The 17,674-nt window shown below is 38.9% G+C and overlaps 1 protein-coding gene across 2 annotated transcripts in view; it reads right to left on the bottom strand.

Annotated features, from left to right (window-relative positions):
• The window catches only part of rbfox3a (RNA binding fox-1 homolog 3a), a 330,465-nt gene that overhangs the window by 79,003 nt on the left and 233,788 nt on the right, over nucleotides 1-17,674 (bottom strand). The window contains exons 3-4 of one of the 2 annotated variants that reach the window (XM_061705693.1): nucleotides 6,483-6,731; nucleotides 5,257-5,328 (exon numbers count right to left, since the gene is read on the bottom strand). In XM_061705693.1, coding sequence (XP_061561677.1) covers nucleotides 5,257-5,328; nucleotides 6,483-6,731 — 321 coding nt within the window. The remainder of the gene's footprint in view (nucleotides 1-5,256; nucleotides 5,329-6,482; nucleotides 6,732-17,674) is intronic. The other variant, XM_061705694.1, reaches the window with a different exon arrangement.

Raw genomic sequence — 17,674 nt, 5'->3', positions numbered from 1 at the left:
TGATCGTGTAAAGCCTAGTGTTGACCTATTATTGTAACCACATCTCACACCAGAGCTCAATAATTCTGATCATTCTGTTTTAACCTGAGAAGCGTTTCTTAAATATGTTGGAGAAAGAGATTCCCGCCATTCAAGTCCAAATCTCTCATCCCTCTCACAATCAATCCATCTTTGTCCCCTCCTCTGCTGTTTTTTGTCAGTTTAATCGATAGTCAATTGCTGATCTTGATCTGGATCTTTGCAAAGCAAAGCAAAAACAACCAGTGCTGTAATTTATAGCAGCTTTGCTACTGGTGTGTTCACATGTTTTAAACAAGCTGTTATACAACCCATGCAGAAAACAAACAAACAAACAAACAAGCAAGCGGTACCTGGACACTAATTTTAATAACTTTAGACTAAGATTTAAACTCCCTTTCATTTCTAAAATATTGGAAAGATATTTTGAGCATTTGCACTAATTTTTAAATCATATCCTTGAGGTCTTCCATTCTGCTTTTAAGCCTCACATTAGACCAACACAGATTGGCAAATTCCTTAAAACCCACTTGTTCTCCTCAAGGGTTCCTTAGCCATATATGAGTTCTCAGTCTTGTGTTTATTTCCTACTCTCTGCTGCGTTTTATTGGATTTTTATTAAGTTTAACGCTTTCATTTCCCATAATTTTTCATTTCATTTTAAGAAATGTATAGCACTTAAGTACGGAGATCCTATAGGGACATGGGGGGGGGGGGGGGGGGGATATAAACTTGTTTCTCATTCGAATGAGAAAGTTTCTCATTAGAACGAGAAAGTTTCTCATTTGAATGAGAAACGTCTACCTGTGAGTGCTAGCTTATTTTACCTGCTAGCGGTAGCTTCCTGCTTTCGGGTAGCCGTACAGTAGCTTATTTACAACTTGCTTCCAGTGCATGTCACCTGAGAGAATGGGAACAAAAGAGGACTTGCTCTCTTTCCTCAAAACAAGGAATATACCTGATAGTGTCATCGACCAACTAAAAGAAGACAAGGTGAGTATAAATGTAAACTTTCATCACATGAATATAGCAGTATAGGCTATAGAATAGCTTAGTCATATTTGCTAGTGCGTGTGTGTGTGTGTGTGTGTGTGTGTGTGTGTGTGTGTGTGGGTGTGTCTAAATAAGCTACCAGTCACAGGTAGACAGACAGGTAGACGTTTCTCATTGTAATGCGAAAGTTTCTCATTGTAACGAGAAACTTTCTCGTTACAAAGAGAAACACATTTTTAAAAAAAATCTTACCCCATGTCCCTTTAAGGGGTCCGTACTTAAGCACTGTTTTTTAAATTTATTTTTAATTTTTTAAATTTATTTTAATTATTTTTTTATTATTATTATTTTTTTTATTATTCTTTAAGTTAGAGCGTCTGCTTCACAGTTCTGATGACCGGGGTTCAATCCCCGGCCCCGCCTGTGTGGAGTTTGCATGTTCTCCCCGTGCCTACGTGGGTTTTCTCCGGGTCCTCCGGTTTCCTCCCACATCCCCAAAACATGCAATTGTTTCTTAATTGAAGTCTCTAAATTGCCCATAGGTGTGACTGTGAGTGCGAATGGTTGTTTGTTTATGTGTGCCCTGCGATTGGCTGGCAACCAGTTCAGGGTGTACCCCGCCTCCTGCCCGATGATAGCTGGGTTGGGCTCCAGCACTCCCGCGACCCTTGTGAGGATAAGCGGCTCAGAAAATGGATGGATATATATCTGTTGGATTGGATTGTGGGAATCCTGTTTCAATAATGGAAGTGTTTGAATGTTTCCCTGCAACTTATATTTAATGAAGTTGACTTTTAACAAGAGGACTGAACCGGTTGCTATGAACGCTGGATGGAATCAATTTAAACACCAAAATCTAAACATCAAAATATAGATATCAGAATTATTGACATATATCGTAATACAAAACACACTGCAGTCAATTGATTGGTCTCCCAAAAACAGCAGAGGGCAACAGGAATGACATAATCAAAAATATTTTCTGGAGTTGCATTAAAAACACAAATCTACCCAAGTATGTCACAACTTAACAATAGAAAATTCTCGTAATATGAATTCAATTAAGCAAAATTAATAAATTACCCTGCAATGTAAGGGTAATCACGTTTATTTTTGGCATTGGAACAAATGATTAGTGATACTGTTTTCGTGCTGATTAGCAGGAATTGATGTCACTAAGGTTCCATGATTTTTACTTTCACACAAATGATTCTGTTGCACTCAATTCAAAATTAAGAGCGAACCAAAAGATGGGTTGCCACTCATGCATTTATCGTTTGTTGCTTCCGCCTCGGCTCGTTTCAAAATGTTTGCTGTGAGGAAGCAAATAAATTCAACCAACATGAGGATGAGGGGAAAAGGAAGAGCGAAAGAATAAGGGCAAAACCCTGAGATGGAGAGATGATGTCAGCTTATCTGGCCTCCAATCAATGAGCGAGAAGTGCTGAAGATAGCAGCATTTGTAGCAGGAGACAGCGAGATGGGGAAGAGAGAACGATGGAGTGGGAGACAGAAAAAGCAAAAGAATGGAGAGAGAGAGAATTAGCACATGATGATTGGCTGTAGAGGAAGTATTCAGAGACGGAAGACGGGGTAAGTGCTGACTGAAGAGAGAATGTAAAAATGGAAAGACAGGGAAGTGAGGATAATGGCATTACATCACTCTCTCACACACCCACACCGACACATACATACGTACACACATATGTAAGTGCACACATACAGAGACGCAAAAGCTGAACAGGCAAGGAGCTTTAATGCAGCAATAATCAGCTGTGAGGGTCTCCTCCTGACTGCCTACTTTGTGTGCACGTTTCAGACTAAATACTAGTTAAGTGAAGACACTGGACACAACTATGGACAGACGTGCTGTCCATAAAGTGTGCATTTATGTGAAGGAATGAGAGAATGAGATAAATAGAGAGAAAGAAAGTAAGAGGGAAAAATCGTCTAACCTGTTGAAAGAGTGTGATGTCACACAACAGTAAAGCCGGAACACTTTTTGTCATATACGACCCAACGGTGATGTCACCGTTCTCACCGGGTCATCAGGTAAGTTTTAACCTTTTAAAACCTTTTATAGTTTTAATTGACTGTACGTTCCAAAAAATACAACATTAAAATGGGAACATTTTACGGGTCATTTTGTCAACCCTTTACTACTAGCTATTGCATTTTGTTAGCCATGTTTGTTAATTTTGAACGACATAATAAGCACCAATGACCAACTTCCCAGTTTTTTATATATATATATATATATATATATATATATATATATATATATATATCTTGATAGCTTTCGGTGGTAGACAAAACATTTTCAATTACAATTAATCTAATTAATCAAAGACTAATAAACTAGGAGAAGTATGTAGCATGACCTGGGGAGAAAAACAAACAAAATGAACATTGCTACCTTGAGGCACATCATTTCCATTTACCTGGGATAACCTCTGCTTATTGAAGTCTAAAACTCTGAATTCTTTAGATCAGTGAGTTGCATAAATTTACACCCTGGGAATTTTTATTGACCTCATAACATATAGTAATTAATCCCCCCCCCCCCCCCCAAAAAAAAGGTTCATGGCAATGGGAGCATACATACAGTATGCTTAATTTACCTGTACATCATCGTAATGAACACAACAGAAACAATCTTAAACTGCAAAAAGCCTGGACAACTAATCGTGTTTGACATTTCATTAACGTGAATGTTTTTAATTCCCAGGGCGTTTATGCACAAAAAGCCAAAAATATTCTTCACAAACGCATAACATAGCTGTTATTAATATTACATTCACTATAATATGGTATTTAGGAAAAAAAAAAATCACATTCAAAGGAGTCAGTGAGGCACAAATCCCTACATAGAAAGCAAGCTTTCGCTTGTTGATCTCTATTCAAATGAAATTATCCCTATAGAGTGTATCTGTGTGTGCATGTTTGTGTTAGCTGATGAAGCCTGGAAGTATTATTCAATGAACACAGCATGGCGCTGATCAGTTTTAAGCTTATAACTCTGCTTGACCACCGTCATAGAGCTCAAATCTATCTGTTTTCTCTTGTTGCTCTTTGGTGGTGTTCAGCTGCCTCCACCATCCATAGTGCCTGAGCAACCAGGGAGGGTGAGGCAATAATTACATTAACATTATCATACACAAGCAGACCAAACTTCCTTCGCTGTCACCGGGGAAACGGTGCCTCTGAGTTGAATATTGTGCTTATGAGTGTGTGAGTGTGTGTACGTTGGGCTGGGGATGGGTAATTTAGATAGAAGCAAAGCTTTTCGATTAACTTAAGCCTTAGAATTCCACACACGGTCATATGCATGCACACACAATATCCCCTACGGATCCCAAACTGCCTTAAACAACTCCACCTGACTATAAAGCCAATTAGATGCCAGCTGTGTATTTAGTGTTTCCAATGAGCAGGTAAGAGTGAATGCGATCTTAGCAGGGCATCAGTGAACTACAGAAACAGGTAATGATCACACTGTGACTCAGCACAATAGTGCAAAAACAAATAAGAGAGTGTGTTACAATTTTCACTGGTCTAGTGTCTCGAGACAGTGAAACTTCTAAAGTTAAATGCCCCTGCGGTTAGACAATTTTTGATTCTCCAAACACTTGTGGAAAATCTGCCACTCACCAGCTCTGCTGCATGTATTCCAGTGCCTTCACAGCATGCACTACTACCAACAGCTACGACAGTTCTCAGTCACTTTCGATGAGTGGTGGTGCAGAATGGACATGCTTGGTTCTGAATGTGTCTTTGGAAATCGGTGTTTGATCATTCGTATGTAAAAGTAGTAAAAAAGGAAACCATATGTGTGCAAACGTTTCATACTTTGTTACTTGTTTCAGTCCAAAAGCTGAAAATAACAAAATCTTTTCTTCGGCATATCTTCTGGGTGTCATTTACTTTCTTTCTTGATGCATTATGCCAGATTCTGGAGGATCCCGCAGGGTACAGTACTTTTGACATTTTAAGTTTTATGTTTTATGTTGTGAGAAGCTTGCTTTCAGAGAGACTTCAGAAAGACAGTCCTAGAGTCAACAAGAAAGGCTTCATTGAGCCCCTGTAGGCTTCACAGTGTACCACCCACCACTACAAAAGCATTGGAGCTGAACTCGCCGTATCAATTATCTTAAAACCTGGCTGGCTTCAAAGGTGAGCAGCACCCCGCACATGAATGAAATCTTTTGATTGTAAAAATTGCATTCAAATCAAGCAATAGTCTACCTTGTAACTGTGGTGAGGAGAACATTCTCTCCACACAGCTTCCCCTGAGAAACCATCTTTAAGCAAGCAAAACTGAAAGAAAAACAAACCATTTGGGTCAAGGATTGCTTGCTGACATTGCACATATCACAAGAAGTACATTTGAAAGTTGCTGACTTAGAGCAAACATTTAAAGCACTCAAAGTCACATATAGCTCCAACTGTATATCTCAGTTTGCAAGGTCTTCCAGGATACAGGTGTCAGACTGACCAATTGGTATTCTTTGAGGAGACCGAGCTGAAAGCTACAGGTGTACTTTGGATGTGCCGAAAGCAATGTGCAGTCCTGTAAACAACTGCGGCCCCATAAGACATTAGTGTGCATACTGCCAAAGCTTCGGTTCTATTGATACCTTACAACATATTTTATTAAGAAGAAAGCATAGAGAGAAAGTCAAGGCTTTTCATGATGGAATGGATGTTTTCACTCAACCGTGTGAAAACATCCATTCCTGGATATATTGGACTTTGTTTTACTTGCTGATCTGCTTGCCCTGCAAGTGTGAGGCATTTTCCAAACAGTTTGTACAGCTCTTTCCAAACATGACTTTTCATGTACTATTTTGATCTACATTGTGGACATTGGAACTCAAGTCAATTGTTCAGAAAGACGTTTATTTGTAAATCAAACTTTTGACTTCATTGGAATGGAGAGTAATTCACTCACTCAATTTTAGTTGCAGTATCCTGCATGAGACTATTAAAACACATCATACCCAATAGTGGGCACAAGATACAGTGTCTGATAGTATAAATCCCCACATTTACAAAAACATCCATCCATTTTCTATACCAATTGTCCTCATCATTAGTATCGCGGGTCAGTTGGAGCCTTTCCCAGCTGACTTTTGGCCGAGAGGCGGGGTACACCCTGGACTGTTCAACAGGCAATCACAGGGCACATATTGGGAAATAACCATTCACACAATGGACAATTTAGAGTCTTCAGTAAACCTAACAAAGCATGTTTTGGAACATGGGAGGAAGCTGAAGTACTGTGAGAAAACTCACACAAGCATGGGGAGGACATGCAAACTCCACACATCATGGCTGGAAAACCAAACCTAAACACTGTGAGCCACTAATCTCATGAATCAAAAATCATGAATGACAATTTGACAAATGTAAAAAACTTGAAGAGGATCACACCAGTTTGTAATTTGGAGGCATTTACAGTGTTGACTCACCGTTACTGTGTTGGCTGTGAGTGCAGGAACATTGCTGTCATTCACGGGCTGTTCGCTCTGTGCGTGTGTCGGCGTGTACAGCGTCAGGGCGTGTTCGGCAATCGTATTTGGTCCCGTGAAGTCAGTTGGTGGGTGAGTGTGGGGTGTGGCATACTCAGCGGGCATCCCATTCTGTGGTGGGGGAGGGTACTGGGCCGGTGGAAAGGGTTGAGCCATTGCTTCAGGGGGAGCTGGGGCCTCTTGGTTACCCTGCCAATATCAAGAGAAAGGAGGAATGAATTTTGAACAAACTAAAAGCGTTTGGCATAGCTCACTGGTTTATGCTGTCCAAATTACTGTGGTGTACCGTAATTTGAAAACTAAAATGTTTGTTCAGTTGGAATGCTACTAAAAATTTCCAAAAAGTGTGCTGCAGTTCAGCCAGCACTAAATTAGCTCAAAACAGTAGCAGACTCTGGACCACCAAAAAATTGTTTGCAAACCACTAAAGTATGATCGAAGAAGAAGACTTCAATCTACGCTAATGTAATAAATAACAGGTATCCCACATTGCAGATTATTTCAGTGCCAAGATGGATGATGCAATTTTGAGCCAGGAGTTGACTAACGAGGTAGCCTTGCGGGCGAGTGAGCATACTTTAGATTAGATTAGGTTGAAGGCCGTGATTGACTGCAAGCGCGAGCTACCAACACTAGCCGCTAACTAGGTATCCATTGACTGACTGGCTGCAATAGTTACTTGCTATCAAAGGTATAGATTTCAGTCTTTTGCAGCAGGTAAATTGGGAATAGAAATCTGATATAACCACTCTTCTCTATTCTCTATTCTTCTCTGTAACTGAAACTTGATATTTGAAAGTTGTACTATACAAGTCCAAACAACTTTACAAAGAAAACAACGAGTAACAACAATGCTTCCATATTGTTCTTTTATTAATGGAACTGAGACTTGATATTTGATACTGTACAACAATTTGCAAAGAAATGTACTATAATAACACAGTAAGAAAGGAAATGCAGTTAAACTGGAATGCAGGAGAAACCACATTTCATGAGAAATGATGACGGTTCAATACATTTTTTATGTTAAAAGGCTGAAGGTTGAAATGTTCCTTGGACAGGTTTTGGTTCTTGTCCATTTTATATTCATATTCCTCACTTGCTTTTGTAATGTAACATCTTATTCTGTCTATCATGAATATCATGCTCTTTCACCCCTGTCCAGGCTCTCCTTCTAATTTACATGCCTGCCGGATAATAATTTCCTCCAGCCAATGATGATGAATCCAGTTGACATATGAGCAAGCCAACATTCTTCCGCACTGCTTCAAACCTTAATGGAATATGGCTTAAAAATGTAATAATCAATCTCAGCAACTTTTTGAGGAAGGATGAAGCTTTGACCTTAGCCATTTCAAAGGTTTCCACAATCAATAGCAGTATTGAAGTTGGCCATTCTCATGCATAGAGATTGATGGCATCGAGCATAACAAAGCAGTTTGCCAATGGCTCACGGACTGTTGAATTGCTGGACCTGGCTGAGAGTCACCATTCAGTCAGCAGGCAGAGGAGCATTATGGTCAAATTAGGGTTTACTTTCGGCTGATGAAATGAAGAACAAAAAACAACTAGCCAGCAGCGAGACAGAGGGAAAATTCCGATAATCAAATGGGACACGACATGAATGTGGTAGATTTAGGTGCAAGTGCCCATCAATTATCTGTAATGTACTGCTGAGCAGAGGTGGGAGTAAGTCACATATGTGCAAGTCTCAAGTCATAGCCAAGTCTCAAGCAAGTCCCAAGTCACTGTAGGGGGTGGTGGTGGGGGGGATTTAAAAATAAAATAAAATAAATCAAGCCGAGTCATTACTTGGTTTAAGCATGTCAGAAGTCAAGTCATGCAATTTTGCTCCAGTCGCAACGTATATTGGAGTGGTAATAAAATGTTTTTCCACAAATCATAGTGCTAGAAAAAGTATTCACACCTTATCAAAGTTAAATGAACAACAACTGAGATTATGATTGATTTAATTTATTGCACTGAATTTTTTTAAAAGTTGTATTTCAAAATCAATTTAACTGAACTTTATTTCTGCACAAACTATGCTGTGTACCTTTTGGTGACAGCCTTGTAACTCCTACGGTTCCTAAGAGAATACCATTAAGCAAAAGCCAAGACTGTTTTCTGTTTGGTCAAATATAATTAGATGTGCACCTAATGGGCTAATGGAGAATGAAAGTGATTCATAAGGGAAATATACATGACAAAAATAATGCCATCCTTCAAAAAATACTAATGTGAACTAAATCTGCATTCCTCCTTTGTCCTCTACTTTAATTAAATCACTCTGTCGGTTAGTTGGGTTGTTAATTTATTTAGAAACTCTGACTCTGGACAATTGACAATTGTCATTACATTAAAGGTTGTTTCATATGCTGTGGTCTCAATTTTAAAAACATAGCTTTATCAAAGAGCTGACACAACAGATGACATTTTAATGGTGACATTTCTATAAACGTGCAGTAGTGTGAAAATTATATTCACACGTAGCTACTCACAATTTGTACTCTAGTTACTAATAGTGGAACGCAGTTTTGTTCACATTTTTATTGCCGTGATTGTAATGCAAAGTGATCCCATACAGCAGACCGCACCTGGCATTTTCTTGCGTCGACTCTTTTGTTAAGCCTGGAAAGGTTTCCGCAACTGTTGTTTTCCTTCCAACCATTATCTGAACCGCTTACCCTCACAAGGGTCGGGGGAGCGCCGGAGCCTATCCCAGCTATCATCGGGCAGGAGGCGGGGTACACCCCGAACTGGTTGCCCATGAATAATACAATTTCAACCAATTACAGTTACATTTAACATTGCCTATAGCCTTTTCCATTTAAATCATAATAATTAACTCACCGACAAGAAAGGTTCACAAAACATCTATCTCCATTGTCAGTTCGACTTTACAATATATCTTTTGCACTATTTTTCATCAATTACTTATGATATATTATAGTTTATTTAAATGGAATTAAAAATAACCACACCTCGCTAAAGTACTGTAATTTATAAAGGCACACCATTGGCACATGAGGAAGCATTAGCACTAAAAGAATACATAACTTAAGCAAGTCTGTAAGCAATGAAAAAATAAATGATAAAAGTAAATTTCATGTTAAATTATTCAAATGTGTAAAACAGATAACATTTGAGATTACGAACTAAAAGCAATGCCAAATGCTAATATTGAATAGGATTGGTCACTGAATGTGTCAAAATAAGTGAACGATATCAAAAGCATAGCTTATTAAAATAAAAATGTTAAAATAATAAAATATTTATCTTTGGGTCTTGATGTAACTATTGTTGAGGTGATATAACGTCGTATTTGACAAGTGTCTTCAGTTCTAGACAGCAAAATACAATAACTATGCATTGAACTTGATCTTCGAAAATATTTAATATTCATACCTAGAAAAAGTTCGAGCTCCTCTTAGAATTTACAGGATATCGCAACTTCTCCATTTTGTTCCCTTTCATCAGTCTTTGCTCAGATTTCCCTTCCCTTGCTAATCTCGATGCAGTCAATACAGGGTTGGAGTTGTGCCCTGAGGCAAGTCAACCTAACTCAAACAAGGAACTCTATCAATGGGCTTTCTTACCTTACATCATCTGACCTGCAGCTAAAATATGGCCCCACTTGATTGTTAATGGAGACACACACACCGACATACATGATTCCTTTTTCAACCACAAAGGCCGTTGTGATATTTTCTTGTTTATGGGTTGTGAAGACTAACAAAACTACTAACTCATTTGGGGAACCCTAATTAATTGTTGGTTATTAACTTGTATTTTCATACTTTGTAAAGACCTAAGAAAAGTGTCCTTAAAAATAATGGTGTGAGGTACACCGTGCTTTCCCAATAGAGCCCATATTTACTGTCATTGGAAAGTGGTACCCATTCTTTAACTTAAGTAGTTAAACATGACATTTGCATGACAGAGATTCTGGGTTCGAATCTCCCCCATGCTTTTGTGGATCCTCCTGCTCCTGCCCACATTCCAAAAATATGCAGGTTAATTGAAAGCGTGACTGTGAGTATGAATTGTTGTTTGTCTACGTGACCTGTGTCTGGCTGGCAAGTTAAATTCGTTCAAAACACTTCATCTCAAATCATCTTTCCCCATTGAATAGAATGGAAATCCCATTAATCCATTCCAGCCTCCCCCAAAACAGCATGAAAAAATAATGGGGAAAAAAATAGCACTCTATAATATTATACTTTACAAAATTATACAGTAATGGCATAATTAAATACAATTAAAAAGAATTTAACAGTTTTTGTCACACTTTTTCCTTGAATGCACATTGTCCTGCTCATGCTGGCTGTGTGCGCCTTGGCTACCTGGGGGCATTACGAAACAGACATAAGGATATACTTCCGGCCCGGTGGTCGAACTGGTTAGCATATCTATCTGCCTCGCAGTTCTGAGGACCCGGGTTCAAATTCGGCCTCAACTGTGTGTCATTTGCAGGTTCTTCCCGTGCCTCCGTGGGTTTTGTCTGGGTACTCCGGTTTCCTCCCACATCCCCAAAACATGCATGGTAGGTTAATTGAAGATGGTGTGAATGTGAGTGCAAATGGTTGTTTGTTTATATGTGCTCTGCGATTGGTTGGCGACCAGTTTAGGGTGTTCAGGTACCCGAAGATACCTGGCATAGGCTCCAGCTCGCCCGCGACCCTAGTGAGGATAAGCGGTACGGAAAATGGATGGATGGATATACTGTATATGGAGACTGAGCTTCTCTCTCAAATTCTCAGTACGGCAGTAATATTTGTTGTTCTTCGCAATGGATGAAGAAACATATGCATGTGAGATGTGATATTTTGTCTAGGTTCAGATATCTGTTCCTTAAAGGTTAACAACACCACCACAAAGATGACTAATTGCTAGCTCATGTTCCTATGGCATTTCCCATTATATGTTAGCATTAAACTAGCAGAGGCTATGCTGTTGTTTTAAATACACGTGTAATTCATTTTGTTTTATGTTTAGTTGGACAGTAACCATCAGCTGAAAGTGGCAATAGCTTGAAGCCTCTTTTTTGAAGAATATTTACTATAGTTATGTCTGCCAAACCGCTGCTTGTGGTGAAGCCAGCACAGAGCGCTTGCATCTCAAGTTTGCGCTTGCAATTCAAAGTAAAGCCGATCAATGGCTCGCATCTAAAAAAAACTTGTACGTCGCGTGACTCATATCTCAAGGCACCACTGTATACTAAACTCAAATAATACCACACGGTAGTTTTTGGAAGTTGAAAAATAAATATGCACATTATATGGATCATTTTTATATTATTTGATCAACAATGGTAAAGACATGGCCCACTGAATTCCCTTTTTCAAAATCAATTAATATCACCGATATGAATATTTGAATTATTGGCAGTTGTTATCTATCAAAAGGTCATAATCGCTTCAAAGAAAAAAAAAATATTCTAAAGTAATATCTTCCGAACATTTAATGCTAAAATGTCTTTACCGTTAAGCATTTGAAGGGAAGTTTCATTATTTGCAACATTTTCTGAGGATGTTAACTACATTTATGGTTATAAAGGATTTTTCTCCTTATGCCTTTTGCATGAAAACTAACACAAAGGCATCTTAATGTCTTCAGAGATCATTTTTTGTGTTTCTTTTACAAACGGTCATTCTTTTTTTCACTCAAGCTGGCTCTAGCATTAATGCCACTGGAGAGAGCATCATTATGTTGTCGCAATACAGCAGAAGGATCTGTGAGCTGAAGTGCCAGGATGATGCAGCCGTTTTTCATTCACACACTAGCAGACAGCAAAATAAATGGTGTTATTTCCGAGATATGAATGCGTATGCATGAATTTGTGAAAGTGTCGGAACTATTACATGTCTTTCCTGTTATTCCGATCGCATAAAAACAGGAGTGTAATGGGATTAATGAGTAGTCAGGATCATTTATGCACTTGTATCCGCAGAGTTTGAAGGGGAACACATAAATTAGTGCAACTCACAATTTTTATCAAGCTGTTTATGTCTTTACTGTTATGCACTTTTGTCTTGACCGTTATAAAAATAAGTGTACTTCAATGTGCCACCGCCATTGGCTGTCAATAAGGATTATTGACAGCCAATGCCTTGAATACCATAAATTTTAAATCATTAAAAACCTTTTGAAAGCAGGACTTAAGTGTGGCTTTACAGTTATTAATCAATATATAGTATTTGTAAATAGTAAATGTGGCTTTACAGTTATTAATCAAATTATATGAAAATCCCCCATATAGTATTTGTAAATAGCTAGCTGGATTTGTAAAGTTCTGATTATGGTTTAAAGTGAAAAGCATTGATCCTTGTGCATGCACACGCAAACCGATTCACTCAATATGTGGGAGGCGGTTTTGCTCGACTGGCATTGAGGCAGAAAAGACGCAGTAGGAAAAGAAGCAGGGTGAGGGAGAGATAGTGTGTGTTAGAGATGCTGAACTTCCATCATCCATCAAAGTGACTGAGACGTTGACACATTGAGACATTCCAAGATCCTTGTCAACAAATTGTGCTGGTAAATGATTTCTCCTATCAGCTCCATCATGCAATCCACCCTTCTCCCTCTCCCTCATTCCCTCCATCCATCTATCTCTTCACATCATCAAGCCCCTTTCTCCATCCTTTTTCCTCATCGACTTGATTTCTCCTCGGCTCAGTAGAGCGCTGCGCACCGTGTCTGGTTGGACTTCAGCGCCACATTAGAGACATGCATGTCGTATATGTGTGTCTGTCGATTTCCTCCACACGTGTACACCCATGCGTGGCTGATAAGAAAGCAATATTTCAGTCAAGCTTATGTCAGTTCAAGCAACCATGGATGAAAACAGATACTACTAAACAAAGCGTGGCGGTACATTTCAGATAGCACTTTCATGCTATTCTGACAGAATTTGTATGCTGTGTATTTATTCTATCCGTTCAGTCTGAGCCATTGCCATGCTAGCAATTTAAAAAGGAGGGTCATACATTATTGTGATTAATAAGTTGGGTGAAGTTATGTAAGCTTCCAACAATATACTGTGCAGTGAAACCTCAGTCGGCATCAGCAAACTATCCTGGTGTGTGTGTGTGTTCTTTACTTTTTGTAACTTTTTTTTGTGGCAAAGTTCAACGTATCTTTTGTAAGACGCTTTCATGATTGCATATTGTATGATGACTAGGCTTTACACGATCAGGATTTTTAGGGCCGATCACCGATCAGCGAGTTTAAAAAAACGATAACCGATCCGATCACAAGATGGAGGAATGTCTCTATTTAAATGACCTGTTCATTTAATGTATATACTTGTGTACTTAATTGCTCAAAAAATTATATTTATAATAAACAATGTATCTTTGTTCATCTATTTATGCCAGTGAGGCATAGTGACAGACAGAACAAATAAATGGTCTTCTATTAAATGGCAGGAAGTAAATGCAGTCAACTTTTTGTGACATTTTTGTTTGTTAGTGTACCGTGAGATTTTTCAATTGTAAAATATGTTATTGGCTCCATAAAGGTTGGAAATCACTGCTCTAGTCAGATCGTGTATTCTAATCAGTCAGGTCAAACCAACATTACAACATGACAGAAATAATGGGTGCTAACTTACTGTAATTAAATTACTTTATTGGAATTAAATTACTTCACCCACACCGAAACTTTAGAGCATCATTCGACAGAACGGCGGCATGTTTACGTTCAACCGTCAGTGCTAGCAGTAGCTTGCTAGGCTACATAACATTTTGTTGCCTGCTTGCGAGCCCTATTGTATTAAAAGTATGTGAACATACCTCAAGCAAGCCTTAAACGTATGTCCTGTCCTGAGCACCGGTGAGCACACACACACATTTTCCCCCATTTTGTCCTTCTAATAGAGTCGGCGCAATCCACGCTTGTTGCCACGGTAACGAGTGTATCTGGTCGCATTTGAGTTGACAAGATAAAGCCCAATGATCGTAAAAAACGGGAGGCGGCAAGGCTAAAATAAACTAGCCTTTGGATTCAAATATACTGTGCATGATGGCAACGCAAGTAAATGTCTTTCGCGTAGCCGATCCATGACGTCATTGATCAGAGCGGCGAATTATGATATTAAAGCCGATCAGCATAAAATGCTAATTATTGGACGATACCAATCAGGCCGATACAATCGGTGTAAAGTCTAATGATGAGAACAACATTCAGTTGGACTTGGGCTACATTATACATATTGGTGTTCAACGTATTTTCAATGAGACTAATGATTTGCCGCAGTGACATAATGACAATGATACTCTTTTTGTCCTTTTTTTTTTGTCTAAATGGCTGACAATTTCAGCTACGGTATTTCAGAAAGAGCTAAAAAAAAACACACAAAAAGACATTATTATATTGGTAAGGAGACATCGGAACTGTTTGCTTTTTTTATACGTCCACCATAACAGCCTGGAGACACTGACTTGTGCAACAATTTTCAGAATGTGACACTCTTTTCAATCTTCCATCCATTCATCCATTTTCTATACCTTTCTATTCTTGTGCAGTCCCTGGGAGACTAGAGTCTATTACAGCTGATTTAGGGCGATTGGTGGGGTACACCCTGGACACGAGGCTAGCAAATAGAGACAGACAACCGTTCACACTCAGAACTATGTCCAAATTGGGGTCTTCAGTTAATCTAACATTCATGTTTTTGGCTGTGGGGAGGAAGCCACAGAGCACTTAGAGTCAAGATCACTCAGTGGCTGTTAGAGCTGGTAGGTGTTAAGCCCACTGCATTTGGATTTCGAGACTACGGCTCAGCTTCAACAATATGTAGTTATTTAATTTGTTCAACAAAAATTTATGTTTTGTAGAAAATAGAATGCACAAAATATAATATCCATTTGGGTTTGACATTAAAAGGTAAAGAGCTCAACATTTCATTTCCTATTTTCAACCACAGTATTTAGACCTGGATCTGATAAACAACTTAGACGATGGCATCTTTTTGAACCCACACAATTTTCATGCATGCAAAAGTATTGGAACATTTGATAGCAGGTGTGCTTTGTTGCCCTGGTTTGTCAGATCGGTTTGTACTGAATGTCTATGCTCATTTTCAGATTTGGGTTTTGCCTGTGAAGACCACATTTATACTAGTTACAGGTGTCATATCCAGACAGCTGTCTTTGGGTGGAAAACAATGCAGATAAAAAAATAATCAGAGCTATTGCACAAACATTTTCCAGAGTCAATGCTGTACAACTATTCAAAATGTCCTGAAGAAGAGACTACGAGTACAGTACGAGTGTACTCAGTAACAGATGTCGAGTGTCGACCACAGAAAAAAACAGCCATTGAAGACAGAAACATCAGACCATGAAACTCTTGTTAGTGATGTCAACAACAACCTCCAAAGGGCGAGATTGAATGTCATGAACATGAAAAAAAAGTACATATACATACACTAGAAGATGCAAACTACTCATTAGGGAGACTAGGCTGGAATTTGAAAAAAAAAAAAAAAAAAGCAAGCCAAGGCAAAGTTTTATGGACTAAAGGGACCAAGATTAACCTTTTCAAAAGTGATGGAAAGGCTAATCTGTGAAACATAGTGGAGGTAATGTTATGGCTTGGGCTTGCATGGCTTCTTCTGAACCAGGCTCATTAATCTTCATTGATATAACACATGATGGCAGCAGCAAAATTAACTCAGAAGTCGACAAAAACATTTTGTCTGCCAATTTATTGAAATATGCACCCAAACTAATTGAGAGGTCCTTCATTATGCATCAAATTAATAACAAAACACACCGCCAAAACAACAAAGAAGTTCATCAGGGGATAGAAGTGGAAGATTTTGGACTTGTCAAGTCAGTCTCCGAACCCTGCAAACCCGATGGAGCATACATTTTAAAGAGGAGCTGACTGACAGTGGGGGAAATAATTATTATATTGTCCATCCATCCATTGTCTACACCGCTTCTCCTCACTAGGGTCGTGGGCGTGCTGGAGCCTATCCCAGCTATCTTTGGGCGAGAGGCGGGGTACACCCTGAACTGGTCGCCAGCCAATCACAGGGCACATATAAACAAACAACCATTCGCACTGACATTCATACCCACGGACAATTTAGAGTCCTCAATTAATGTACCATGCATGTTTTTGGGATGTGGGAGGAAACCGGAGTACCCGGAGAAAACCCATGCAGACACGAGGAGAACATGCAAACTCCACACAGGCGAGGCCAGATTTGAACCCGGGTCCTCAGAACTGTGAGGCGGATGTGCTAACCAGTCGACCAACGTGCCGCACTTATTACACTGCATTTCATTGTTATAATTATACAGTGTAGCGATGTGGGATCCACAAATCTCAGATCCCCTAAAGCTGCAGTACACACACACACACACACACACACACACACACACAGTGTACATACTGCATATACAATGCAGTTTTACTGAGGCAGGCGAGGCCAATTAGCTTTTCAATTGAAACATGCTCATAAAAATACGTACCTCTATAGCCATGGATAATTCTTCTGCCGTTCAAATATGACAATTTTTTGTTGGTGTTTGTTGTGTTTAATCATATGCAAAGGAGGAAAACAAAAAGAAAATGTCTTCAAAAGTGTCCTTCATGTCTTGCACCATTTATTCATTTGCTTGCCAATGGTAACTTGAGATGACTGACTCTTTGGAGCAATCCTACTTGTCTTTATCTTTCAAGTTCATAAGCATCAGCAAGGTTTTTTTTTTTCGAGAAGTTTTCTTTTGAAATACACCAATTAGCTTGTGCCTGCATATATCTCAGTGATGTGTTCTTGAGAACGCTGATTGTCAGAAGTCAGCAATTAATCTTACAGTGTGGAGTTAGCATGTTCTCCTCGTGCTTGTATGAGTTTCCTCCGGGTACTATGGCTTCCTCTCTCATCTCAAAATAATGCATGTTCATTAATTACTTAATAATTGTACTTGTGTTTGAGTCTGAAAAGGATATAAGTGCTAAATGATGAATGCTTGGATCTCATACTTCTCATTCATTATATTAAGTGTATTATACTGTAGATGGCTATATGTTACAAGTACAGTACAGTATATGTAATACAATCGTTTTCTGGGGTACATTTGCATTGAATTCCCAATAAAGGCATGTTTACGTAT

This window comes from Phycodurus eques, chromosome 19 (assembly GCF_024500275.1).
Source record: "Phycodurus eques isolate BA_2022a chromosome 19, UOR_Pequ_1.1, whole genome shotgun sequence".
Classification (NCBI taxonomy): domain Eukaryota; kingdom Metazoa; phylum Chordata; class Actinopteri; order Syngnathiformes; family Syngnathidae; genus Phycodurus; species Phycodurus eques.
The sequence above is the reverse complement of the archived record's forward strand: the minus strand, read 5'-3'. Positions and strand labels throughout refer to the sequence as shown.